Source organism: Prorops nasuta, unplaced genomic scaffold (assembly GCF_024137725.1).
Source record: "Prorops nasuta isolate Cenicafe-Biocafe unplaced genomic scaffold, Cenicafe_Pnas_1.2 PNAS00010, whole genome shotgun sequence".
In the NCBI taxonomy this organism is placed as follows: Eukaryota; Metazoa; Arthropoda; class Insecta; order Hymenoptera; family Bethylidae; genus Prorops; species Prorops nasuta.
The window spans coordinates 5486204-5512406 of record NW_027116807.1 but is presented as its reverse complement, the minus strand read 5'-3'; the positions used below and the strand labels follow the sequence as shown (position 1 = coordinate 5512406).

The following is a 26203-nucleotide window of genomic DNA, read 5'->3' as shown; positions in this document are numbered from 1 at the left end:
CATTAATAAATAATTAAAATTAATTAATCCATGATTTCAATTAAAAGAGCTGTACCTTTAAGGATCCAGTAAGCTTGTTCTCTGGCTGATGGTAGTAAAATTGGAACAACAAAATTTGTGCTGTGCCCAGTTGTGGACAAAACTCCAGCACGAATTCCTGTTTTATAAAGAGGGCTGACATATCTGGGATCTGGATCCGGTAATACTAACACAGGATTGATATGAAAGACTGGCAAAGGTGGATTCATTTCACCTAAAGAATCCAAAGTTATTTTTCTGCAGAAAATTTATCTTTTATTTGAATGATTTACCTGTATTTGCATCAACAAGAATTTTGAATTGAAAGTCCCATTTTCCAGCATCTATGAACAATCCATGAATATAAACTCCATCGGTCTGTTCTTTTAATCCCCCATAAGCTTCTTTGACCTGAAAGATTCCCAAAAGTATAAAAGTATATCAACAATAAGTAGAAATTTAATCTTTATAAACAAATAAAATTATAGAAACCTCTTTTTCAGCTACAATGTGGGCAGCCTCAATGTCTGCTTGATCTAAAAGAATGTCTGTTGGGATAAAATCCAATTTTAATTGATCGATGGGAGTATTATATTTTCTAGCATATGTTTGTTGCATGCCAGTCAAGAATCCTTGAGGAAACGACATGCCAGACAGCCAAAATGAAACTGGCTTGCAATTTGTAAGCCAAGTGATTATAAAATCTGTTCTGAGTTCCAAATTTCTGATCCAGCTACCTAAACTCTTCAGGGATGGGTAGACATTTACACTGTGCCAGATTTGTGGGACCTGAAACAATTATAAATATACATATAATTTAAAAAGATTTGCAACAGTTAGATTAGATCTAAAATGAAAAGTAAATTAGTGTACTATATTTGACATAGATTAGGCCTATGATACCTGATTATTTAAAAGAGCTACAAAGATAGTTTCCAACTGCTCGGACATAACAACGAATCCTTTAATGGCTCTTTGTAAATTTTCCATAGTAGAATGAATTTTGGTAAGAAGTTTGTTGTACCTATCAACTTCGTGGATTAAAACTGTGGTTAATGATGGAACCCTATTAGCTGAATCTCTCTATTAAAAAACAAAGTTGTAAGAGATGATATAAAAGACATATATAGTTAGATATTTTACTTTTAGGTGATCTGGATGACAAGTGTCAATATCGATTTTTATACAAATTCTTTCCATAATCATTTCTGCCATTTCGTAAGCTATTTCTGAACTGGATTTTTCGCCTTTGCTAGTACTTTCTTTGGGCTGGACTTCCATTATTGTATTTAACACCAGTTGGGTCTCTTTCAACTGTGATTAATATTCATTTTTTTAATCTGCTTAATTACTCTCTTTAATTATTTCTTACCTGATAAGTGATATTGGCATTTTCATGCATGCCAAAAATTTCAGGATCCTCCATCATGGGAAAACCATCTATGAACTGTCTATACTCATTGAGAGTATCAAAGACTGGACAGTAATATGTACCAGAAAGGGAATACTTATAATCTGTAACATTGAATATTTTGAATTAAAAAAGATAAATTACTATACACTTTTATTTCTGATGAAATTATATCAAGACCTGTAGCTAGAGTTTTGGGTGAGAAAAAAATATCTAAAATTGTTTTTAGGCAACGAAGATCCCAGCCATCAGTCACTCTTCCTCCATACGTAATTTCTCCTAATCAGGATACATAATGACGTGTGATGAAAAAGTGGAATAAAAAAAAAAAAAAATTAAATTAAATTCACATGAACCTGTAGTGTAAATGAGAGCATCCCATGGAATGGATCCTGATCCACAAAAAACTTCCAGGTTTAGAAGGCAGCACTCCCTGTCACTGTCATTAAATTCGTAGAGAATATTCCAGCCAAGAGGGCCAAATTTTTTTCTCTCTTGGATTATAGCATGAAAGAAGCAAACTCCAAAAATTATTCTCTTCCAACTTTCATCCAACTCTACAAAAAAATGAATATCTTTGATTGAAAAAGAACGAAAATTTCTGAGAGTTTTAAAATGAATGAGTAACCTCATATTGGATTGCAATGTTAGTAATAATAAATTTATACCATGATCTTCAAAAAACTCTTCGTTAAGTTCATAAAAGGCTCGTCTAACATTAGCTTTGAGACCCTTGGGAGGCTCGTTGGTAACTTTAACAGAGTTTTGGAGAACGGAGACCGGAAATGCAGCGCTGGGAAGGGAGCTAAGGAAAAGTCGGAAGTCCTGGTGAACGCTGCCTTCCGGTCTTTCGATTATATCCATGATCAGAGACTCCATCACGACCATCCAGGAAGCTGCCAAGTGACAATTTTGCAAAAAGATCCATCTGCCTTCTTTCACCCCTTTCATCATCAAACCCTCTGCAATTGGACCTTGACCTTGACCTAAGGATATCGAGTCGCAACGATCATAAAACTCCTTCTCCACTGCGAATCTTTGAAAAGCTCCCAATGGATCTGAACCAAATGTCAAAACGAAAACCAGTGGTGTCTTGTGAGACATATCTGGGTAGCTGAAATATTTGAATGATTGTCTAGTATTATAAATGATAATAATGCAGAAAATATTTTTGGCCCTTTTGTGAAATCCTGCTTACACTACTTGAATAGAAGAAATTGGGGATTCAATGAAAAATTTGCCAAGATTTTTTGACACATAAGCTGTTATTGCAAAAACTAGTTTTTCTTCCTTTAAACTCTTTAAAAGCATTAATTTTTCCATATCATTCAGCATTGCATTCCAATTGTACGTAGCTACTGTTGTATTAGCTGGGATCACATTGATTTCCTACAAAAATAGATTTCCTTAATATATAGTAACAAAATTTGAGTTTGTATTATTTTCTACCTCCTCGAAATATCCAACAGATAATTTGATTTTTTTAAAAACATCCTCCATTATATGCGTGAATCTTTTGAAAGATACAGCAAGGTAGTTTATGGATGTCCACATTGGATCGGTCAAAGTTGGTATGTCTGGTTTTTTAATCTATTGTTATCAGTATTATTATTATTATTTTATCAATAAAATAATTATTGAACCTAATTATTATTTTTATATAGTTTTCAATTGAGCTACCATATATAATTAAATACACAATTTAGGATATCTACATTTAAGATTTGTCCAGCACCACGAAGTAAGAAGTTCCATTCAGCATGGGAGATAATCGCATTGTTCAAGAATATTGCCGTATTTAACATAAAGCTGTAAACTAATTTGTGCCTCTCGAAAAGTCCCCTGGCAACATTTCTGTACACTGCTAAAGTGATCTCATTGATAAGCTTTCTTAAACGAGCCTGAAGGTCCCGTTCCATCTCTGTTACCTCGATCACTGTAGTAAATATCTGATTGAAATATTTCAAGGAGAATTGATACATAGGATCGATATCTGCCAAATTAGCCACGACGAAATATAGAACTGATCCTCGTTCAGCCACTAATCGATATTTCTCACGAGCTACACTGATTTCAGCTTCAGTTTCCTCAGCGTCTATCAAACGAGTAGCAATTATGGCAGAAGTCTCTTTACTGTTGTTGAGGGTCTCTATAAGCTCCACGTTATCTAGAATGTCATCACCAGCCCCATACAGAAGAGTTAAAATTTTATCTTCGATTGCTTGCAATTGGCCTTTATCAGCGTTTATTTTTCCTATCAATTCGTTCCTCATTTCCTCCAAATCTGGCCTTTCCAATCTGACTACATCCGCTAGTAATTGGTCTTCCAGGCCCTTAGGGGTGACTGTGAAATTTACTATTGTAACTTTTATGCAAACTTCCGGTAAATAGTGAGGGTTTGACAATTTTGTTGTTATATAGAGTTTGAAGTTATCATCGTATTCCACATCAGTATCTCCTAGACGAATCAGTGGTCTGCCAGACTGTATGAATACTTGCTTGAGTAGAACTGGCTCCAAGCTGGGATCCAAGATTTCCCCAACCTCTTGTAACAAAATTGGAGCACCAATTCTGATGCAAGCCTCGAGGATTCTCATGAAGTTTGGATCATTCATTTTACAAATTCTTAGATTATTTTGCTGTTCCATGTTTTTTATCCATCTATTTGCCTGTTCTTGGGGGTCGATCATGAGGGGCCATCGAGCAGCTTGAGTAACCAAAATAGCGTTGTCTGTGCTGACGCTATCTCTGGGTAATCCATAATAATTCCACATACGAATATCGTATGGATCAGCCAGGATGGTCTCCAGGCTAAAATTTGGACTCGTGTCTATTTTTAATTCCTCACAGGTGCCCAACCATTTTTTCAATAATTCCTGTCTGTAGACATTCGTAAAGGCCCCCAAGTAGGCAAGGGCACCAGCTGCTACTAAAATGTCACCAGTCAAATTCCAAATACTTTTTTCAAAACCCTGCAAAATAAAAAATTATCGTTAATATTTATTAATACTGTTACTAAGTATTTCACCTTTTATATAAAAATTTTTTCTTATTTTTTGCAAGGATTACCAGCATCATTTCCTGCCACCGAACTCCTTCATTTTGGAGAGCAGATGTTAACTGGCCAGATCTGACAAGTCTAGCCTCAGCCAAAGCCATTTCATACTCCAGGCGATTAAGATTTTTCACAGCAATATCGTATTGGTTCTGCAATTTATGAATCTTAGCCTCCACGTCTCGTAATTGTTGCTGCTTTTGGGCCAGCAGACTCTCGATGGCCCAAAGCTCGTTTTGAGCTTGTTGTAATCTGAAGAAATTAACGATTGAAGAATTTAATTTTTCAATTTTTACAATTATTCGATTTAATTGATTGGTGTATAATTACTTTTGCCTTTTTGGCTCGACTACTCTATAGATTTTGGCATATCCGTGGATAGCCCTGACCCAGATACACATGGATTTGCACACTTTACTCTGCTTTGCAACAAGCTCTGGTTTAAAATCTGGATGGGTCACGTAAGCTTGTAATTTGTTCAATAATTTGTCGCTTATCTCGTCCTTTGGATACGCTAGCAACCGTTCGAGAAAGTGTATATCGCTGAGAACCAGTTTGGCCGTTTTCCAGTCGAGCCTAGAAGAATTCTCTGTTTCATTTATATTTTTGTCTCCAATACAATCAAACAATACTGATCATTCAATATGTAAGAAAAATATTTTTTTAACGAATGCTGTACAAATTGGAAAAAAGGGGTTGATTATTTCCACTAAACAGAAAATAGTCTAAGGCCTGTTTGTTACAAAAATACAATAAAACAGTTTCATTGGTTTGCAATTTTTTTCCAAACTCGCCAGATATGCCTCAAAATTTTTGATTCGGAAAAATGATTTGTTTCTTGTTTAGAATAGTGTAGAATTATTTTCCAAAATGCTACTATAAAAGATAGAAAGAAAATCAAGGGAGAGGATATACTTTTCACCAAGGAGCAAGTTAACTGCTTCCATAACAAAACGAACGAGATTGGGTGGTTGATTGAAAACTCGAATTTCATTAATGTCATTTTTGTTGAGTGATTCGAGTGCTTTTTGGGCTTCCAACATGGCGGGCATGGCGGCCTCCAGATCTTTTCTAGCGTCTTCCTCAAGGATCATGGTCTCATCAGCTTTCACCTTGGCAGCAGCCTCATCAGCGGAAACTACGGCCTTCACCTTATCACACTCCACTTGCTGAGCTGTCACGATGCTGACCAACTTCGTCACTTCGTCCTTACTGGTTTTCAATTTCGGAGCCATTCTAATCAGCTGCATCTTCATATCAGCGATCATCTCGTTCGTTTCCTTCAATTTCTACAAGAAAAATTCACCATTTGATACAATTAAATTAAATCTTTGTCGTATTTTTTTTTATAAATTAATTATTTTTAAATTAATTCATTCATGACGAAACTAACATTGAGACCACTGGATATTTTATCTTTCAAGGACAAAATCTTGGTGGTCTTTTTCGTTATTGTGTCACGATAGAGTTTTAACAGTTGGAGGTAGCTGCTGGGGGTCGTGTAGTATCTCCTTCGCATTTCCTCGAAAAATCTTATCGTGGTGTCTTCCACAGTCTGGTGCATCAGCACGCAAATTGAGGAAAGAGACAGGAGTCTCTCGTTGTCATCTGGTACCAATGGTAATATTATACTTTCAGCTACTGATAAAAGTGCATCGTCCGGCCATTTCATGTACCAATCGATGGTACAACAATTCACCAATGAAGGAAACATCCTGCAACGATGTCTGAAATAAAAATAAATTTTGTAAACATCAGCATTTTGAAAATTAAAAAAATGGAACAAATAATTTTAGATGTTTAATCCATTATTTTAAGTGCATATATATGAGCTAGATTAAATCCTCGTGAATTGTTTAAATTGGTAGATAATATATAGTAGTTAAATCAATTGTTGTTAAAAAAATTGTTCAAGAATACCTAAAAGCATCTCCAATGGGACTCATACAGATCATCAAATGAAGATGATTCCGCACACGAGCAATAAAAAACTGATATATTCCATCTCTGTCTGCTTCTTCGATCCCTGCTAATTTGGCTGCTGGTCTTGTTGCAATTATTGCTTTTTCTAACTCGTCTGATTCGAATAAATTTGGCACTTCACCTAAAATTCACAATTTTAATCATTAAAAAACAGAGCAGTATTTATTTAAACAATTTGTTAACAATTCTACCGGAATTAAGAGTATTATTGATGTCCTCTAGGAATTCTTCAAGGACGATTTGAGTATCGGTAAAGATAAAAGTGGAGTGATCAGCATAAGCTCCAGGGTGAAAGTAGAATCGACGTAAATCCTCATGCCAGGAGTCCAAATCGTAACCACGACTTACTTCTATTTGGTGGCAGCTAAATAATTAAAATTGCAGTCTATTTATTATTAATGTAAACTTAACTGGAGGCTTTAAAAATATTCTAAATACCGATAACCATTCAGATGAGAAGCCAGTCTGGTGAGACTCTGCTTTCCCATTCCACCAACCCCCACCAAGAGTCCATTCCCCCTTTCAGATCTTAAAATTCTAGCCAGTCTGCAAACGTGCTCAATTGCATCAAGGAAAAAAATAATTTTCATATCCTTTCCTGTAGTTAAAACATAATCTTCTAAGTAATCCTAAAAGCAAAAAATAAAGGATTAAAAAAATTTATTAAAAAATTATTTATTATTAAACAATAAATTTTACTTGTAAAATAGTCTTAATCTTCGTCATATCGGCTATTTCCTCGTAGATTCTATTCTCCTTGGCAGCTCCGAACGACATGAAATCGCCGAATAATAAAACTGGAGGCTGGTCCTCACCGTCTTTACCTACTTCAAGGGAGACAACGCTATCTCCGAAGGTTTTCTCACAAATCGACGTGAGCAATCGATAAAAATAATTTTTATCCTTCTTATTAATCAATCTATCGTGGAAAACTCGAAGGCACTCGTGATAAAAGAGTCTACAAAAATTTAGGGTTTTTTGTGAAAAGAGATAAAATGTAGAATGTTTCAGTAGAAAATGAACGTTATGGTGTTACCTCAAGATTTGATTAGTTTCCCTCACAACGGATGGATCCACTTGCATCATTCCTTGAATACATTTGGAAAGATCTCGTAAATTGAACACGTAATGACTTTTTTCAGGTGTTGGTAATAAATCCTCAGCAATTCTGTTATAAAGATCCACAGTTGCGTTAACAATTTTATCACCTGCATCCATAACTGGCTGAACAAAATCTTGAAGAAATCCTCTAAGGATAGCTCTGGAAATCACGAAGATTCATTGAATTAAATTTCAGTAATTATTATTACTTTACTTTTGATATTTAAGTAATATATTTTGATAAATATATCTGCCTAATTATCATAATAGGTATGAGTAGTATTTTTTTGATAATTTCGAGTTGATATGAATTTACCTGAAAATGGCTTTTAACGAAGTTTCAGTGGGTGCTGGGATTAGTAGCATTGCAAAATGTCTGATAAATCTAGTCGTTAGAGGATTCCTACCACCCCCTGGGGGTGCACATGCAGCAGCAAAGACAACGTTCTGAATGTCCACCCAAAATAATTTGTCTCTATCATAAAATCCTCCAAAATCAAGGATTTGTCTACAATTTTAATAATATAATTAATAAAAATTACAAAAAAATTTAATTATAATTTTTAAATGACCTTAAAAGCTCTATCGGTGGTTGAGCACCAAAAGTTTCTAATTTCGGCATATTAACGTCATCCACAAAGACACATACTTTCTTCCCAATTGGCGCACCAAGAAGGGCTCTTTTTCTCCTCTCTAATTTTAACTCCAATATTTCTTGAGTCCTGCCACTGGTGGTTTGAGCAGAAAATATTAAATTTATTGGTACCCAGGAACCAGTTGATTGCAAAGAGTTCAGTACAAGTTTTGTCATAACTGATTTACCCACACCTAATGAGAAAAAAAACGGAGAGGACACAAATATTAGACAGAAGATTAAACACGCAATATTGCTTAAAATAAGTGATTAAGTAGAAATGATACATAAATGTAGTCCAAGTGGTACAAATTAAAATTAAAGCTACAGCTAAGGATGGATAAGAATAACGAATGATTCTAATTTGGAGTATAAAATGATAACCAGTAGCTCCTGTGAACAACACGGGTTTGTTCACGTTTAGAAGTTTCTCCATGATATAGCTGAATCGAACAGTATCAACAGTTGGTACCAGAATATCGAAGAAAGGCATGTCTTTGTCATAAACAAAGGCTGGCATTAATTTCACCCACAAGTCTAGCCTTTTATTCTGGCAATTCACGTAAAGACTCCATAAATCACCAGATGGCAATCTGTATAACATCCATCATTTGTAAATAATATTTTTAATTTATCGAATTATATTCTTTTTTTAATATACTTTAAATTTCTGTTGCCTAGTGGAATACAAAATTGCGTTATCACCTGGCATCAGAATTTTCCATGAACTGTTCTCGCACGAAAAGTTGAAGAATTTCACGAGAGGAATCCAAGACGTTTCCACCAACAGACCATAATAAAGAAAAAATGAACGATTGGGTAAGAAATACTTTTGCACGAGCTTTATCTGTTTTCTTGTCAATCGTTCCTGGCTCGAGAAGTATGCTTTCCAAAATAGCACAGGCCATGTTTGCTTTGCTGATATCCACCTAAAAAAGATTTTTGAAAATTTAATCAAATTTTTAATATAATTAATTAAAAAAATTTTATTTGATTAAATTTTAAAAAAGTACTTGAGCTATCGCCACGTCGCAATTCTTTCTAAAAAATACCAATCCATTTTCAAAATAAGTTTCAAATAGTTCCATAATAACATTTTTACTCTGTTCGGTGATAATTTCTTCTGGCAATTTTTGAGTCCAAGATCTTACATAAGGTAGCCATTTTAATTCTGAAGGATCCACGTAAACCATTCCTAAATAGTTTTAAAATAAAAAAGAGTTGAGATAGGTTTGATCCATGTACAATTTGAATTTTAACAAAAGAAGATGATTGGTTGAATTAAACATTTACCGCAACGACTAACAGTGGCTGGTGACGCCACAGCTAGATCTGATACTTCAAAAACCATGTGGATATAGGGAGTCAATTTGATTCTCTCTGAATTCGCCAAGCAAAGCATTTTATTATCATCCAAGACAGTATTGAGATTTTCGATCCAAATTGCATCCACTGGACCATCGCACGTAATCCACTGATGATCATCAGTTGTAAACTGATAAAAATAAATGTACAAAATCAAAAATCAAAATATAATGATAATATATAATATTAAATTATAAAAAGAAATTGTAAAATTAGAAGGTGATTAAAAATAAACAAGATGATGTAAACGAATAGTTTAAACAAACCGTGCAAGCTAATCTAGTAATAACACCAATCAATCCATCGTGCCATTCGTTAGTAAGTAAATCGATTTCTCCATAAAGCTGGCCAATAGTGATTGACTTCGGATTTAAAACATACATATGAACTTTGGAAAAAGCTGGCCCTTGAATGCCTAATTCGTGTAGTCTCGTATAAGTGTCACACAGAGTCTGAAATAAATAAAATAATTATTATAATCTTAATTTGATTAACTATTTCATAGAATATTCGTATTTTAAATTGTTTTTTTATTTAAGTAAAATTCTAATTACTTTTAAAACAACAGTTTTTCCCGATCCAGTAGGACCAACCAACATCACTCCATGTCTGACTTGCATAGTTTCATGTAATTGAATGAGTTTGGTTCTCGTGCATTGTTCAGGTTGAAGGTCAGCTTCTTGGAGTATCTGATTAAAGTTTAAATCGTAATACTATTTGCAAAAGTATATGACTGGACCTGATTTACAGGAAAATTTGGTTACCTTAATTGCAGTTTCCTCAAGAATACCATAGTCCTCATCAGGAATAATTACACCAGGAAATAAATCACCTACGATGCCCCTGAAAAGCTCTGCATCGTCTGCTAAGAATTTGGGTATGTTGCTGTCTCTCAGGGCACGAATCAACACAACATCCTCGCTTTTATCTGGATTGTTCCTTTTTAAAGTTCCTGCCATTACAAGAACACTTTTCACGGCTCTAAAAAAGGATCGAGAATTGTACATACTTAAATTATAACAATATATTTCAAAATGATTTCTCTTAATAATTTATAACAAAAAGAATTGAAAAATAATAATAAACAATGAAACTTATGTAGCTCAGAAGTAGGATCTTTAAAGAAATGATAAGGAGGAAATTTATGACTTTCAAAGTACCTTCAAAAAATTAAAAAAAAAAATATATTTTTAAACTGATAAACATTGAAAGAAAGAATTTTAGAATTTAGACCTCATTCCAAAATCGTAATGATCCTGTTGAGAAAGTTGCTCACTGCAGAGGGTGTAAAGCAAGGTCATCTTTTTAGAAAGTGATTTGGAGGACTCGAATCCTTCGGAGTACAAAGTGACCTCTGCTATCAGTTCTTGAAAATAAAAATTCGTTAAACCTCCATTAATAATAATAATAATAAAGATTTCATAACTCACTGTAATCTGGTACCATCATAGCGAATGGTCTGAATAAAGACTTTAAATTATCTGGAAGTTCAGTTCGTCCTGCGTAACCAGGATTCATCGTGATAAAAGCGGCACAGGACATCACTAATTTTATCATTCGTCCTTCGAACATAAATCTGTTATTTAAATTAAACGAAAATATTAATTTTCATAAACTTAACTTCCAGTCCATTATCGATAAAAAAAAAGTATTAAAAAAATATAAAAACATTTACTCTTCAGCTCTGAGGATCTTGGCATTTCTGATTGTTATCAATTGTTGAGCAATGACCGAAAGAACCTCGATGTCGATCCTATTGAATTCATCGAAGCAGCACCAGGCTCCGGAAGTAGCAAGTCCAGAAAAAAATCTGCCCATCATCTAAAATAGGAAAAAAATCATGGTATATTCCTTCCATTTAACATAAAGATTCTTTTAGAATAATTACAGAGTTTCATTTTATGAATCTAAAAAATAATTCTCTGTTTAACTTTTTAAAAATTCTACAACATTATATAATACATTAATATAAAAGTTGAGAAAGCAATCATTTTTATTCTCACAACATAAGAATTAACAAGAATGCTTTGTCTTATCTGAATTCAGACCTGGAAAAAAATGAAATTATATTATATATAATTAGAATTAATGAAATATTTATATACTTTGTAATCCAATCCTTCTGAACAATTGAAGACAACACATTGAATGGCCAAGGCCTTGGCAAGGTCCTTGGTGGTCTCTGTTTTTCCTGTTCCTGCAGGACCTGCTGGTGCACCTCCTGACATGGCAATGGACAAATTATTACGTTTTATTTAAGTTATTCAAAGTTCTTGAGAGAATTATTCAGAAATAATAATCAAAATAGAACAATTTTAATATTTATATAAATAAATTAGTCTTACAAAAAAATTAAGTGTTAAATTTTAAATTTACCCAAATCCAATTGAAGAGCTCCCATTAGACACAGATAACATTTATCAGTAAGAGGAGTAATTACCAATCTCCTGGAAGCTCCAAGATACTCGTAGCCATACAAATATTCTGCATTGCTCATCCTAGCTATGCAATTATCTATTTCATCGTCCCAATAATAACGTAGTGCCTTCGCCCAATCAAAACTCGTGCTGATGAAAGAAACGTTAAATTAAATTAAAAATCCAAAACACCTTAGAAAACTTACAATGAAAAATAAATATACCTAGAAGTAATTTTATTTTGTACTAGAAGAGAAATTGTATCTCTGTTGTGAACATCGATTGTTATTAAATTTATCACGACGTCTCTTACCAATCTTGGTAATTCTCCTCTCACCATGGCAGCCAGTAAATTTAAATCCTGTTAGAATTAACGTTACAAAAATATATTGTATAAAAACTAGTAAAATTCATAATGAACAATTAAAACTACAAACCGAATAGCATTTTTGTTCAAAAGACGCCATTGATTTCTCCACGTTCGTTGTTGACTCCAAAATAAGATGGACATTTCTCACCCAGAATATCTGTGATACTGCCAAAACAATCTAAAAATGGGTAGGAGGGTTTTCAAAAATGTTATATATTTGTTCCTTAAATTATAATTTAATACCTTTCCTACATTTTTAGAAATCTTGCTTTTGTTTACATTAAACAGATTTTTATATAATCCCCTAAGGGTCTACAATATATAAACCGTTAATTTATAAAAATAATTTATATATATATACATATATATATATAAGAGTTTTACACTTATAATATCATAGCACATGATGTGTTACTCTATAAATAATATTCTAGATTCGAATAAAGAGGACCTGAGAAGGATGGGAGGATATAAACATGGATCTCCCCCTAGCTTGAAGGTCACTGATGGCTGCCTTCATCCTTAATCTCAAAGACATGAACATGGATTCTTCAACTTTGCTCAGCCACTCTTCCACATTTCCCCTAGCCTTCAATCCTTTTCCTAATGCCACCCTTTCACCTTCTGGCGATATCATAGCCAGAATATCAGTAGTCATAAGTGCATCAGAACCATCCGTTCCTGTCTGCTGCACCGTAGTGGCGAACTCCAATCGGTAAATCGCATCGAAACACTTCTGTAAATGCCTCTGCACTGCGTGTGGATTCTTCGTCTTTTATTTCACATAGAAAAAAAATCAAGAAAATCACATACAAAATAATAGTATAATTATTAAAATTACCAAAAAAAGTAGAGTAAAAGTATATACGCATTTATATATGTAATAACTATTGTAACATTGCACATCCGCAATGCTACAGAGGAAATCCGCTTATCTTAAAAGCGAGGGCTATCAGTGTTTGCTTTATTCTAATTGGCTCGCGCCTCCCATTGGTAGGTTGAAGGAATAGGTAATAGTAGTGGGGGAACAGAGTAGTTCACGAATTCTATGCATTGCTTAATTAGTTCTATGATAGTTTACGGAGCAATTGATATTACTCTCTACAGCCCTCTCACCATCTCATCAAAAGAAAATCAAAGTAAACGCGAGTGACGTATTTTCGCGACAGATACGACCCAAGAACTAGTTTTGAGTGTACTGCATGCTGTGCAGCAGTCACATTCGCGTCTACCAAATTGCATTAACTATAACTGGTGCGTTATCGATCTAGATTATTAGGTCTAAGAAAAAAGAGAGAGAGAGAGAGAGGGAGAGACAGACAGACAGATTATTAGAGACCAGTGAAAAGTAAGTCTTACAAGCTGTCCCTTAATTATTTCGATCGCGGGAATCCATGGATTTCGTCGTGATCGATTAATTCGAATTAATTACTATTGGCAGTCCGCGCGAACAAACAGTGCCGAGCACAACCTTGACGGGCGGATGGAAACAATCGGCACTCCGATTGTTTTGATTCAGTTCTATGTACGACGGTTGACTCATCAGGTTGACTCGACCCGCCAAAACTAGTACTGACTGCGCGCGCTACTGGGGCCAACGACAGTACATAGAAGTACCATGCGGCTCTCGAGAGATGACAGCACTTGTACGATTCCAATGCTGTTTGACTAGATGCTCCGGTTATAGCAATCTGTACATTATTCGTGTAATTTTTTAATAAGAAAGCATAATGCAGCTTTCTAGTCGTTATTGAGAGAATCCCTTCTATCCCTTTCACACAAGGTCGAGATCTCCTCTCCTCCAAGATAGAAATATTCGCGAGTTTCAGCAAGCAATGGCGCTTATGGTCAATGTGGAGCTGCAGTTTGATCGCGAAGAAAGATCGCAGGGGGGCATCCCAGAGTGCACCCCGCTGTTGATTGCCGAGGTTGGAGTCCTCATAGCTCCACGCGCAACGCGTCCACTCCATAGCGATTAAAGCGGAGCCTCGGGAACAGGAAAGGGTTTAAAATCGTAAAAAATTTTCATTCGCTTGCGAGTGCAATTCTCTTGCGTTTCCACGGAGATTCTGCATGACTCTATGCAAAATCTGTATACTGAAGTGTTTGAGAAATGGATAGAAGAATGTGTGAATCATGTTTTTTTTTATTGGAGTATGTAAAAAGTCCCTTAAATTCTTTCCAGTCATGGACCCTGAAATAGCACAGTGTTTGGCTAAGTGCTGGTTGAGAGGAGCGCTACTACCGTCAGCACCCGCACTACCCCCGACCTACGACCCCTACGACGGCTCAGGCTACCCAGTACAACAGCCGTATCAGTACCCCTCCGGCCCTGGATACATGGCGCCACCGTCATTGCGGCCAACAGACTCACTCGCCGCACCAGTACCACCCGTACCTACTTCGGCCATGATGGAAGAGCTGCAGATCCTCCGTAGGAGGGTGGCTGTGCTAGAATGGAATACGGGTTATTCCCGACCATGTTCGAACGTATCCCGTGTTACGGGGGTCGCTCCATTGGGAGTGGGTGCCGGACGACATTTGGCCCTTGGCGTTGGCAACTCCATGATCCGAAAGAAAGCCCATCGCGGCCATCGAGGGGGTCGCAAGGGCCAGGGGAGAGCGATGCAGAGAAGAAGGGCAGAGCAAAGGAAAAAAGTGGAGGAGAAGAAAAAAGCAGAAGAGAAAATAAAAAAGGAGAAGGAGGAGAGTCAAAGAAAGCTGAAAGAGAAAGAAGAGAAATTTAAGGAGGCATTAAAGCAGAGGAGGAAGATGGAGATAGAGTTAAGGAGGAAGGACGAGCAGGAAAGGGAAAGGGAGAGAAAGCAGCGAGAGAAAGAAGAAGAGCAAAGGAGAAAAGTCGAAGAATGGCATCAATGGAGGATGATCTCTTTATAGAGAAGCTTCATTTTTGGTTTTTGTTTATTGTTTGATATTTATGTATATATATATATGAATATTTTTATAACGTTTTCTATTACGTTTATTATAAAAATGGCATTGCATTGAAATGAAGATTGTTATGTTTAAGTAGGTTACTTTACGCTTAAATTATTTTTTCAGGAATCGTACCTAATTTTTAAAAGCAGCTATTAACCGGGTCGAGCTGACCAAGCCCCATACGTTGACGCTAACGAATGGGAAATTGTAACGTTGCAATTTTGTGGCGTTTATAAAAGCAGTTACCTAGTCAAGTTTACCACGTAGTCCCGTACCATTTGAACATAGCTATGCTCTAATTTCAGCTGAGCATTTATTTAAAACGAAGACCGAACTAAAGTATTATATTGAAGGTTAAAATGAGGAAACTTAATATTAGTGAAGACATCCCTAAGCCTAAATGCCGTTCAATAGTACGGACCAATTTCCCTACTATAATATTAAATTAGATAACAGAATAATTAAATTTAAACATAATAAAAAAAAAAAAACAGAAAATTAAAAACTAAAAAAATTAATCAGGAATATTTTTAAGGACTAAATTCTCAAGTGTATGGACATTGGGTACCTGGGCAAGGATTTCTAGTAGTTCATCATTGGAAAGGAAGAAGAATCTTGGAAAAGCGATACGTTTTGTCTCTAAATATGCTTCGAGGCATTTCATGACCTGGTCCAGTTTGTTGTTGTTTTCTGTCAACTGCTCCAGTAATCCTGCTTGTGTACAGGCATCCATAGCTTGTGGTTTTCTAGCAGCAGTCCTCATAATCTCCTTCCAAGATTTGTCTACCTGCATGTAAAGTTTTGCTTCCACTGGCAATTGTCTCTGGATGTCTGGGGCTGAAAATATTGCTTCCAGATATATCCATTGTTGCTGGCAATATTGCCAGGCTTCCTGCAAGTTTTAAAAAAATTGATAACTGTAATAGAAAATCCTAAGAAGAATTATATTGTGTTCTGATAATTAAAGGAATCAAACCAATGTTTTGGTAAAAGTGTACAGCTTGCTTAACCATTCTTCGACCCTCGGCTTGATGGGTCTAACGTGTCTGGATGCAGCAATGGTCTGGAGATTAATGTTGCTCTCGTCGATAGCTGTCTGAATTTCCTCCAGAGATCCCAATATGTAAACATCTTTGATCTCCTTGTAAGGCAAAATTATGAACTCCAAGGCCTTCCAGATGTCCTCAACCTTCTTCAACATTGCCTCCAAGCCAGCCTCAGAACTGGCACTGGCTGCTATCTCCATTAATTCGTTTGGATAAGCAAACACTCCGAGATCCTCCAGTAAATTTAGTGTGACCACCTCGTCGGACTGGAATCTGTTGAAACCAGGGGGGTATTTGTTTTATACCTCAGTTTGCTGATGTACAATTCTTTGCAATTTCATATTGGATTATATATATATATATATATGTAATAAAAGAGGAATGTTATCAAAAATATAAATAATAATTAATAAACTGCTACACTATTGTAATAATGGATTGAGCAGAAGTAGCCAGTATGAAGTTGCTATTAAAATACTTAATATGATTGATTAATCAATCAACTTTTTTCAACTAAACCAATATTAATGAGCATTCTGGTAGTTGCTTCCTAATTGTTACTTCTCCTGAATAGAAATATTGAGTTTCTTGGAAGATTTATGTATAACTTTCTTCAAATGTTCTTGCCACAGCGCTTTCTATTACCTAATAGTTAATAAATTAAACAATAATAAACTATAACAAAAACCTGTAGTTCAAAAGACTCTCAATTTTCATCCAATGACGTTGCTTTAAATTCGGATTTCTCAGATATCCAAGAATAGGAAGTTTGTCCCTAATAAGATCGACCTCCTCTTTGAATCCTGGGAGGACATTATTAGGGGGAAGACCTTTCTCCAATTGAGTAATGCTCTTCAGGGTCTTCATGGTGAATGACGTCACTTCCTCTATATCCAAAGTGCTGAAGTCAACAGTCTGCCACTCGTCCACTGTCATACTCCAAGCTAATTTGCTGTTCCATAAAAGAGAACGAAGTTTCACTTCGTTGGTAACGTGTTCCAGGATCTCGAACCTCGTTATTTCCACCTAACAAAATTTTATAAACGGTTAGTGTTGAAAGAGTATATTTTGAATAAAAAATTGAGGACCAAAAACAATGATTAATTTTGTGATTTACCCTGAAGCCTTTTTGGTGGGCTCGATATTCATCTGCCAATACTGTACAATCAGATAGTCTATCACCAAGTTCTTGCAAGGTCTCCAAGCAAGCATCAATATTGCTGCTGGAATCTATCAGCCATTGTTGCTGCAATTTTAAAATGCAGTATTTGAAATTAAAATAACATATTCTAATAATGTTAAAATATCAAGAATAATATCATTTAATATCTGGTAAATAATTTGTGAAAATATCGTGTAAAAATAAATCAACCTGGGCCTCTTCGTTAATGACTGCCACTTTCTCTGTCAATGCTGCAATATCTTTTTGCAGCTGAGAATTGAATTTGGAAATCAGTTTTTCCCTCTCTTCCATTTTTTTATCCACTGCTAATCGGAGATTAGTGAAGTGCACACCGATTCCCTAATTAATTTTTATCAAATTATTTTCATATTATTATTATTATTTTAAATTCTATATGGAGAATTAATGTAAATGGCATACCAAATAATTGGCAGATTCCTCAGGTGCAACTTGAATATTGAACTCGTTCATATTATCGTAAAGTTCCTTTACGTAATCCAACTGTCCTTCCATTAAATCGACCTTCTGCTGAGCCTTGTCTATAAATTTTATGTACGAAACGTAATCATCTGTGGAGGTTGGCTCCGACTCCAAATACGTTATAGCATCCAATGCCTCTGACAATAAAGCATCCACTCTGCTTTTTCCTATACTGAAATTTTTAAAATAAAACATTCATTTTCCATATTTAAAGATAATTATAATTAGTTTATAATTTTAAAGATTAAAAGATTTAAAATTAATATTTCAAAATTAATAATTAATGATTTTTAGGTTCAATTATAATTTTTAAATTTCTACAATTATAAAAATATTAAATGGATGACATACAAAAAAATGTTTTAAAAGAAAAGTGTACAGATCAAATGGAAAATTGTAATTTAGAGTAATTAAATATCAATATATATTTTTAAATAATTTTAACAAGCGAATACTGATTAATTTGAGAATAATAATTTACCCAGGCATGACAGATTCGATTATTCTCATTTTACCCATAGGAGCCAATAGGGCGGCTTCCTTGAATCGAGTTAATTGGAGAAAAAATATTCCAAGTGGTTGGTACTCCACAACTTTTCTAATCATTTCCATTTCTTCCTTGTAACGAATGCACCACTGACGAAAAAGTTCCACTTTCGTGTTCTCGCGAATCACGTTCTCGTCGAAATTAAAATCATCCTCGTACAATTCTTGAATTCCCTTGAATCTCTGGCAGTACAATTTTACAGCATCGAAATTTGTTTGCAAAACCTCATCCAATCTTGTCTTACTCTCCCAGATCTTCTTGTCTTGTTCGATGATAGTCAGAATATTCGGTGGCAGACCACACAAACTTCCTTGAATTTGTCGATTTATCATTGGTCTGCAATGAAGAGTAATTTGCTAAAAATGTTGTATCGTAAATTTAATTTTCATACATTTATTTCTAAACTAATTTTAAAAACTATATTCCTTTTATTTTATTTTTTAAATTTTACTAAAATAATTTTCGAACCTTGTAAAGTGTCGAAGCACATAGTCTGATAAGAGTGGTTTGATGGCATGAAGGTTTTCTTCCCACATAATTTTCAAGGTATTTATGGAATGTCGAAAAGTCTCCTCAGTAGGATCCATAGTGATCCCTCGTTCAATCGATATGAGCAGGTCGACTAGAAAATATGGAGACTGCGAGAAGGACAGAGACAGAAGAAATCATTATCATTTTTTGAAAAGAAAAACTGGAGGAGTACTGTGGTAAGAATGACCTTGAAAATTCACCTGAACAATGGAAGAAGGTCGATTTTCTTTGAGTACTACGTCGAGGGTGTCAGTGGCTAAAATATCATTTTCTGGTAAACATTTGCTGTGAGATTCGAGAATCTTCAATAATTCCTCGTATGTGTTTATTAATAGTCGATGCATTGTTGTAACTTCCATGTAATCTGCTAAGTGGATGAAACTGCAGAAATTTGTATCAAGCTCGTTATTAAAAATTATTGCTTCACGAATGTATACATATTATATTTCACACACACAATTTTTCAATTAAGATTTTAATTACAATTTTCCAATTTATCAAAATTATTTTTGGATTGTAACAAAAATAATAAACTTTTTACATTAAAAAAATTGATATGTGGAAAATTAAAGAGAATAATAAAATTGTATTTTTATGAGTAATATTGTTTTTTTTTTTTTAATAAAAATATTTTGATAAACTATAAAATATCTGTAGTAAATAAGAATTTATCTGTCGTTTCTGTTTCATGATTAATGAAGTTATAATTGCCTTATATTATTATCGTTCACGCCTTACCAAGATAAGCGCGAACAGGTCTCCCTTTTTCTCACTTGTTCGATATAACTCATTTTCAAAATTCCATCTTCTGGCATTTTAAACTTTTGACCACCGAATTGTCCTTGAAAATTCGTAAGTCTTATTTAAACTTCTGATAATTTTCATTAAAGACTAATTTTTAGATGAAATCTGTGTCTACCCAATTTCCCAAATGCTGTTTGCTCTATTGTAATATTTGAATCGTCCACTGTGTATCCAGCTTCTTCTAGAGTTATGAAACAAGATTCATTGACAGTTTCCAGTGCTAATGCTCTAAATTCATCCAATTGGTTTCTGTAATTTTCCAGGATTGACATCTGAAAAAATGATTTTTTCTTTAAATAAAAACAATTTTGTGTTATTTACAAAATATTTAATAATTTTCCCAATCTTTTTAATAATATTAATAAAATAACACAAAGCACACTTATTGTTATTATTAATAATAATTTTGTTCTTAAACCTGATTTTCCAGAAAAGTAAACAATGGGTTCTTCTCCAAGATTGATTTATCAATGAAAGTTGAATTTAGAAAAGCTGTACATCTTCTTTGAATTTTCAACAAAGCATGTCTTAATGTTGGATGTAATATGAATAAAGTTTTCCCCAATTGTTGTTTAGCTCCTGTATACTTTTTGCAAACCACGTATTTTCTCCAAACGTTAAACGGTTTCCACATTGAATATTTAATAAAAATCTTGATCTAAAAATATTAATATATTTAAATTAAATGAAAAATGTTTTTATTGATGTATCTTATATTCCTACACCAAAAATTTGATTATTTACCTGTTTTAATTTGAGATAATAAATATATTCTCTTTCCCAGGTTTCTAAGGGTGTAAAAATCATTTCACTTTTATTGTACTGTGTTACGCCATTGGCACTTATAGTTAAATATTCTTCACTGATTTCCTTATAAGAGACTATCCTAAACGAGTATTAAACATGAAAATATTTTATAATATTATATAAGTTGGTAAAAAATAAAAATACTCACTTAAAAGAATAAGGGGTAAAAAATGGCGACGATCTTTCAACAGCATATATCAAATAAAAAAATTGGTTGCTACTTTCATCTTGTAACTTTTTTATTAATTCCAGCTGGTCCACTACTTCCGGAACCATTTCGGTCATCTTTGTTCCTATTGGCTGAACAAATACTGTAAGAAAGATTGATTTTATTGAATAAATATTTTAAAATATATTTTTTTATAGAACTAATCTTGATTTAATCTTTAATAATTATTAGTTAGTTTTGTCGTGAGGAGAAGTAAACGAGAAAGAGCACAAGCGAAAACTTACTTTTTCTACTTGATGGCTTCGGATAATCGTGTTTTACCCCTGAAACTTTTGAACCGGTAACGGGCGTGTAGTATCTCCTAATTTTAGTCCACATAGATGCTTTTCCATCTGCGCATTCTTTCTGTGACGAACAAATTATATTTTACTTAATTGTAAATGTTTATACTTCAAACAATTGTTCACACAACTCACCAGTTTCTCGGAAACTTCCAGTTGCTTCTCCACCATCCCCAGACACTTCCGGTGTGGTACCACAAATGGTATTTCATCATTTAACCTGATTGTGATATTTAATTTATTTTGTTGAAATATTTTGATTTGTGAAATCTTTGAATAAAAAGTTAACTGTGTAATAAATCACTACAGTAATCACTCGCGGGATAATGATCTACAGTTTAACCTTGAAAAACTTCTTTTTGGCTTTTTGCAGAGTCTGGAGATCAAGCCCTCTTCTTTAAAATCACCAGATGTCAAATTTGTATCATCAAAAAATTCTGAATTTTCTTCGGGATTCTCCGTTATTCCAAAATCCTCGAAATAATATTCTTCCTCGTCCATAATTAATTCCGAGGAAACCAGAGGAAACACCGTTTCCCGTTTCCTACAAATATGACGGTTTATTGACAAAACAAAAGCATATTGATTTTGTTAAACTCGAATAGCTTCAAATCAAATAATATTCCATTTTTCAGTCTTTTAGTAGGATAAAAAATATAACAATTTATTTTCACCTGATATAAGATTCCTGCAAAGTAATATAAAAAAAAATGTTTTTAGCAATCAGAATTTAAGTTAAGTAGAAAGAGACATGACAGGTACGGACAAGAAGATATTCAAGAACTATTTTCAGCCCTTTGGAATTTCTGGGTCATTTTATTTTCTCAAAGAAATAAGATGAAATTTTGTGATAATAAATGCAATAATAATGTTTTTACTACGAGTATTGCGAAAAATGTTATGAGATATTATTATTTTATTTTTATCTTTAGGAGTTTCAATTGATAAAACAGAGATCTGTGTTATCTTTAGTACAGAGATTGAAGTAGAAAACGCCAGAGCCCCCACACCAGGAAAAAGTATATCCAAATATTATCAGTCATTCTGTGGTCGCTGCTTGTGAAACTCATGTTTGTGATTTGTGATCGCTGTAATCTCTGAGCAAATAAAAATATCAGAAATTTCCAAATTTTATACTAACTTAATCAAAGTTCTTAAAAAACTCAACTGGAATGAAGTGAAACCAATTACAAATGACGGAAAAGTCAATAAAGAACCCACACATAAATTTTCCATCTTTTTGTAAGTAGCCTCAATCCAATGTACATATTGTACTATATTGCTATAAATAAACACCGCAACCATCTATAATTTATATTTATTTTCTCTTTTGCTACTACATCTTCATTTGAATTCGACTAAATCATCAATGAAAAAAGTCTTATCATTACATATTGTCTTTTAACCTATATTTATTTTTTATATTTCTTGGTAATATATACGATATAAAATTGTTTTTTTACGGATCTTAGTTTCATGTCGCTGCTTTTTTAGTACACGATTAATATTTTTCCTATCAACTTTTTGCATTGTTTTTAACAATTGAAGTATTGATAAGTGATTGGAACATCTGGAAAAGCGCAAATAAAAGATACAATTGAATTTTGTAATCGCTCAATTACCTTTCATTTGTTAAATTATAACTGCATTTCGAAATCTAATTGTCGATGATAAAAATTAATAATGAATTCTTCTCTATGCGACGATTCAGATTTGAAAGCGTCAACCTTCTGTCCGGATTTCTCACGAACTCACGATGCATCTATGCAATATTAAGTTTTCTGCACGAATGTCTTAAAGATTGAGGAGTTGAAAAGTTGTGTTGGAGCTGAGAATGTGTAAACAAAAGATGCAATTGAAATCTGAATCATCTAATCGTTGCTCGCGCGCGCGCGTTTATTACCTAACCCAACCTATTTGGCCGCAATCCGGACCGGAGTATAGGAAGAGGGGATAGAGAAGAGAATATATCATCATCGTTTTTTTCATCTCTTTTTCATGAAATTCAGAACCCGTTTGAGTCGTTTTACGACTCTGTCCCTCAGCTTTGCCATTTTATAAACTCAAGTTCGACGCACATTACATAATAGCATTTCCTTCGTTATTAAATGAAAATTAATTATGGAACGCATATGCACTGTTAAATCGGAAACCTTCAAGCTGAAATATAATCTATGACTTTTAATTATAATTTTTAAGCTTTAATATCAATTTATTAATGTTGTTAATAATTATACATTGATCCAACAAAATGATGCTTCAATTTTAATAGCAGTTTATTCTGTCATAATTTTTCCAAAAACAATTCTCTGATTTTATAATCACTATTTTTTAATTTTATTTGGACATATTTAATTGTAATAAAAATACGTTCGGTTCAGTTTAACTTTTCAAAATAGAAAATGTTTAATTGAGACAGAATTTTGTAAATAAATAAAATTTTTTTATTAACAAGTATTTTATGAAAAGTGAAGTAATTCAACACAAAATGTGTCTTTGTTTTTTTTTCTTTTTTGGCTAATGATACCTATTATCACAAACGGTAGCGATCTTTCTGTAATTCCTTTATGATTATTAATACGTAAATAGTCTGATAAGAAATTGATAAGATCTGGTAGGTAGTGATAGTATCATTTTGTAAAAAGAGAAGGTAATTTGAATCAAAGAAAATTCATTCATTCACCTTTCTGACCACCAAAGATAAAACCATGTGTAGCATTGTTATGATTTCTTTTCTTTATATGTTTATTTTTTAGCAATGCTACTTTATCTTAGGCAATAAATTTAAACATTGCCCCAATAGGCACTCTATTATCACAGGCATGTGAATTGCAATCAAAAAAATTGTCTTCTCAGTGTATTCTTCTTTTAACATTCCAGTGAAATATTGTTCATCAGTTTTTCTTTAATATTCCTTATTTTTGTTTTCTCTTTAATAAATATAATTGTAAATTTCATTTACTCATTGGGATACTTTATATTATTCTTACTCATTAGTAGACAAATTAATTTATTTTTTTTTTTTGTAAAAAATATTTACATTTTGATAAAATAGGTTTATATATTCTTTTTATAAATTTAAGCAAATATCATTCAACTTATCGTTACATCATAATTTATATGTAATTACTGCAAGTTTACTATAAAATTTAATTACTAATTAGCATCTGACCTCTTCCAGAAACTTTCCTTCTGGCGTGTGTTTCCTCATTAGAATAAATTCTACATTCTGTGACATCCGGGAAGTGGAGTCAAAGGTTGGAGCATTGACTGGAATATTTTAGACAGCAGCTTTTCCAAAGCCAAACTTGAGAAGACAAGTAACAGAGGGAAATGGATAGAATATTTATTGATGAGGAGACAGGAGAAAGTATGATTGAGCCATTGTTTAATGATGTAAACAGAAATTTCATTAATCGTGTGAACAATGTTGAGACTGGGGAACCAGAAATTGATGTATATAGTTCAACTACTAGAAGTAGGAAGGTCCCATTCCAGGTAATGTAAAACTCTCAATTTTATTTAACATATTTTGAGAGAAAAACATTTCATTCAATAAATGATCCAATGTTTTATACATATAATATTTTTTTAATTTTTATAGATTCCAAAGCAGGAAAAAGAAAAGAGGTCTAAAAATAGAAATGGTTTGATGGATGTAGAGCCTGTTCCTGTAGGAGCTTCCTTTGGAGAGATAAATCCAATTTGTTTATTTCTCTCAGCCATAGTTTATTTCCGCTGGTTGTTGGCTCTTATAATGATTTTTGAAGTAGCCTTTCATATATGGGCCCATCACAAAAATAAAGCACTCAAAGATGCTAGTGTCTACTTCAGATCACCATTTCACGCAATATCCGCAGAATTTTGTGCCCTTTGCCAAAATGAGACTTGCATGAACCGAATTGGCAAGTTTCAACAAATAAGAATGCACAAATTTCTAAGATCATGCAACTACATGAAACGAGTAGTTACTTAAATTTCATTAATATCATTTTTGATCAAGCAAAGACATCAATCATATCATGAAGAATTTTTTCAAGAACTAAAAACTACGACGCTGTGATTCTTTCCGCCTTGAGCAAAAGATGGGAGATCCCAATGTTGTATGTATATCTAGTATTAAACACATAAAAATAGTTCTATATTATAAAGAATAGCTTACTGTTTACTAATCACTGTGCTTCCAATTGCTCGAATCACTCACAGGCATAGAGGTGAACAACAAATTGGATTATAATGGTTGCTTTCCAGTTAGCCTGAAAATCGACACAGTCAGACACAATCAAACACAAATGGTACATTGTATGTCATACAAACTATGTATTTGTGTCTGATTGTGCCGATTACCAGACTAACTGGAAAGCAACCTATACACGTTTAATGATGTTGCAAGAAAATGAAGGGAAATGCAAAAAATATGTAGGGATTAAAAGTTTTACTAATAACGGTTTTCTAGTGTGCCTATGATTATTTCAATCTGTAAGTGTCCTGTCTAATTTGCACAGGACTTCATATATTTTTATACTAAAATCTACATATTATTATTTACATTTTATCATACACTTCTCTTGCAGGAAGTGTTATAAAAAATATATCTAGAGTGAATTGGTTTAAAAGTGTACAGTGACTACGAGTATGAGCGTTCAATATTATAAAAAATCGGTGATATGTCAATAAAATCTTTTCATCATTAAAGTTAGTTACAGAACCCTGCATATATGTAAACGTTGATTCGTCATACTCTTAAATACTACGCACGCTTATGCCTTTTTACTATATTTGGTTATATATCAATGCATAAGAACAAACTAATCTTTATATAGTTCAATTTTTAAAACTATTTATATTAAATTTAATTTACATACATTGTACATTGTATTGTTATAAATATTTTAGTACGTTCTATTATTACCTCTACCATTCCGTGATATAGACTGGAAGCAATATTGTCCATTAGCGCATAAAATGTTAAACCGAACCTTTTTGTAGCGAGATAATAAA

At 33.5% G+C, this 26203-nt stretch overlaps 3 protein-coding genes across 4 annotated transcripts; 2 read left to right on the top strand and 1 right to left on the bottom strand.

The window, feature by feature from the left end:
- Positions 1-13: 13 nt before the first annotated feature.
- Dhc16F (Dynein heavy chain at 16F) lies at positions 14-23514 on the bottom strand. The gene is made up of 56 exons (XM_066732848.1): positions 22825-23514; positions 21877-21890; positions 21338-21746; positions 21146-21266; positions 20841-21003; positions 20630-20771; positions 20304-20543; positions 20001-20157; positions 19820-19922; positions 19282-19462; positions 19019-19188; positions 18485-18886; positions 17944-18175; positions 17713-17862; positions 17458-17586; positions 17029-17366; positions 16271-16613; positions 15863-16186; positions 12806-13126; positions 12422-12532; positions 12209-12345; positions 11944-12134; positions 11673-11788; positions 11243-11388; positions 10998-11143; positions 10801-10933; positions 10332-10548; positions 10122-10256; positions 9834-10019; positions 9496-9697; positions 9216-9397; positions 8908-9131; positions 8587-8795; positions 8141-8396; positions 7885-8076; positions 7504-7728; positions 7167-7425; positions 6906-7096; positions 6659-6831; positions 6405-6588; positions 5878-6211; positions 5400-5773; positions 4815-5060; positions 4499-4736; positions 3145-4401; positions 2879-3019; positions 2628-2818; positions 2098-2543; positions 1786-1986; positions 1610-1708; positions 1391-1533; positions 1162-1332; positions 922-1101; positions 511-807; positions 312-429; positions 14-253 (listed from the first exon to the last, which is right to left on the bottom strand). The coding sequence occupies exons 3-56, from the start codon at positions 21371-21373 to the stop codon at positions 24-26; spliced, it is 12033 nt and encodes a 4010-aa protein (XP_066588945.1). The 5' UTR covers positions 21374-21746; positions 21877-21890; positions 22825-23514; the 3' UTR covers positions 14-23.
- Positions 13008-15962, top strand: LOC136776924 (GRB10-interacting GYF protein 2-like). 2 transcript variants are annotated; one of them, XR_010823177.1, is made up of 3 exons: positions 13008-13702; positions 14540-15707; positions 15830-15962. XR_010823177.1 is itself a non-coding variant. In XM_066732857.1 (2 exons), exon 2 carries the CDS (start codon positions 14542-14544, stop codon positions 15250-15252), a length of 711 nt encoding a protein of 236 aa, XP_066588954.1. In that variant the 5' UTR covers positions 13008-13702; positions 14540-14541; the 3' UTR covers positions 15253-15813. The 2 variants fall into 2 exon arrangements, 1 of the variants encoding a protein (XP_066588954.1); XM_066732857.1 differs by lacking the exon at positions 15830-15962 and having other exon boundaries at positions 14540-15813.
- LOC136776925 (uncharacterized) lies at positions 22234-26198 on the top strand. Its single transcript, XM_066732858.1, has 3 exons — positions 22234-22444; positions 24384-24700; positions 24807-26198. The coding sequence occupies exons 2-3, from the start codon at positions 24536-24538 to the stop codon at positions 25176-25178; spliced, it is 537 nt and encodes a 178-aa protein (XP_066588955.1). The 5' UTR covers positions 22234-22444; positions 24384-24535; the 3' UTR covers positions 25179-26198.
- Positions 26199-26203: the final 5 nt, after the last annotated feature.

Excerpts from the sequence above, each read along its gene's own strand:
- Dhc16F (XM_066732848.1), bottom strand. The coding sequence starts at position 21,373 with ATGGTGGAGAAGCAACTGGAAGTTTCCGAGAAACTG. Across the intron at positions 20,544-20,629 it reads ATTATCTCAAATTAAAACAG|ATCAAGATTTTTATTAAATA; the intron begins GTAAATAATCAA and ends TAATATTTTTAG. Across the intron at positions 16,614-17,028 it reads GAGAGTCTTTTGAACTACAG|ATTCCAGTCCGACGAGGTGG; the intron begins GTTTTTGTTATA and ends TGGTTTCAACAG.
- LOC136776925 (XM_066732858.1), top strand. The coding sequence starts at position 24,536 with ATGGATAGAATATTTATTGATGAGGAGACAGGAGAAAGTATGATTGAG. Across the intron at positions 24,701-24,806 it reads GTAGGAAGGTCCCATTCCAG|ATTCCAAAGCAGGAAAAAGA; the intron begins GTAATGTAAAAC and ends TAATTTTTATAG.
- LOC136776924 (XM_066732857.1), top strand. The coding sequence starts at position 14,542 with ATGGACCCTGAAATAGCACAGTGTTTGGCTAAGTGCTGGTTGAGAGGA.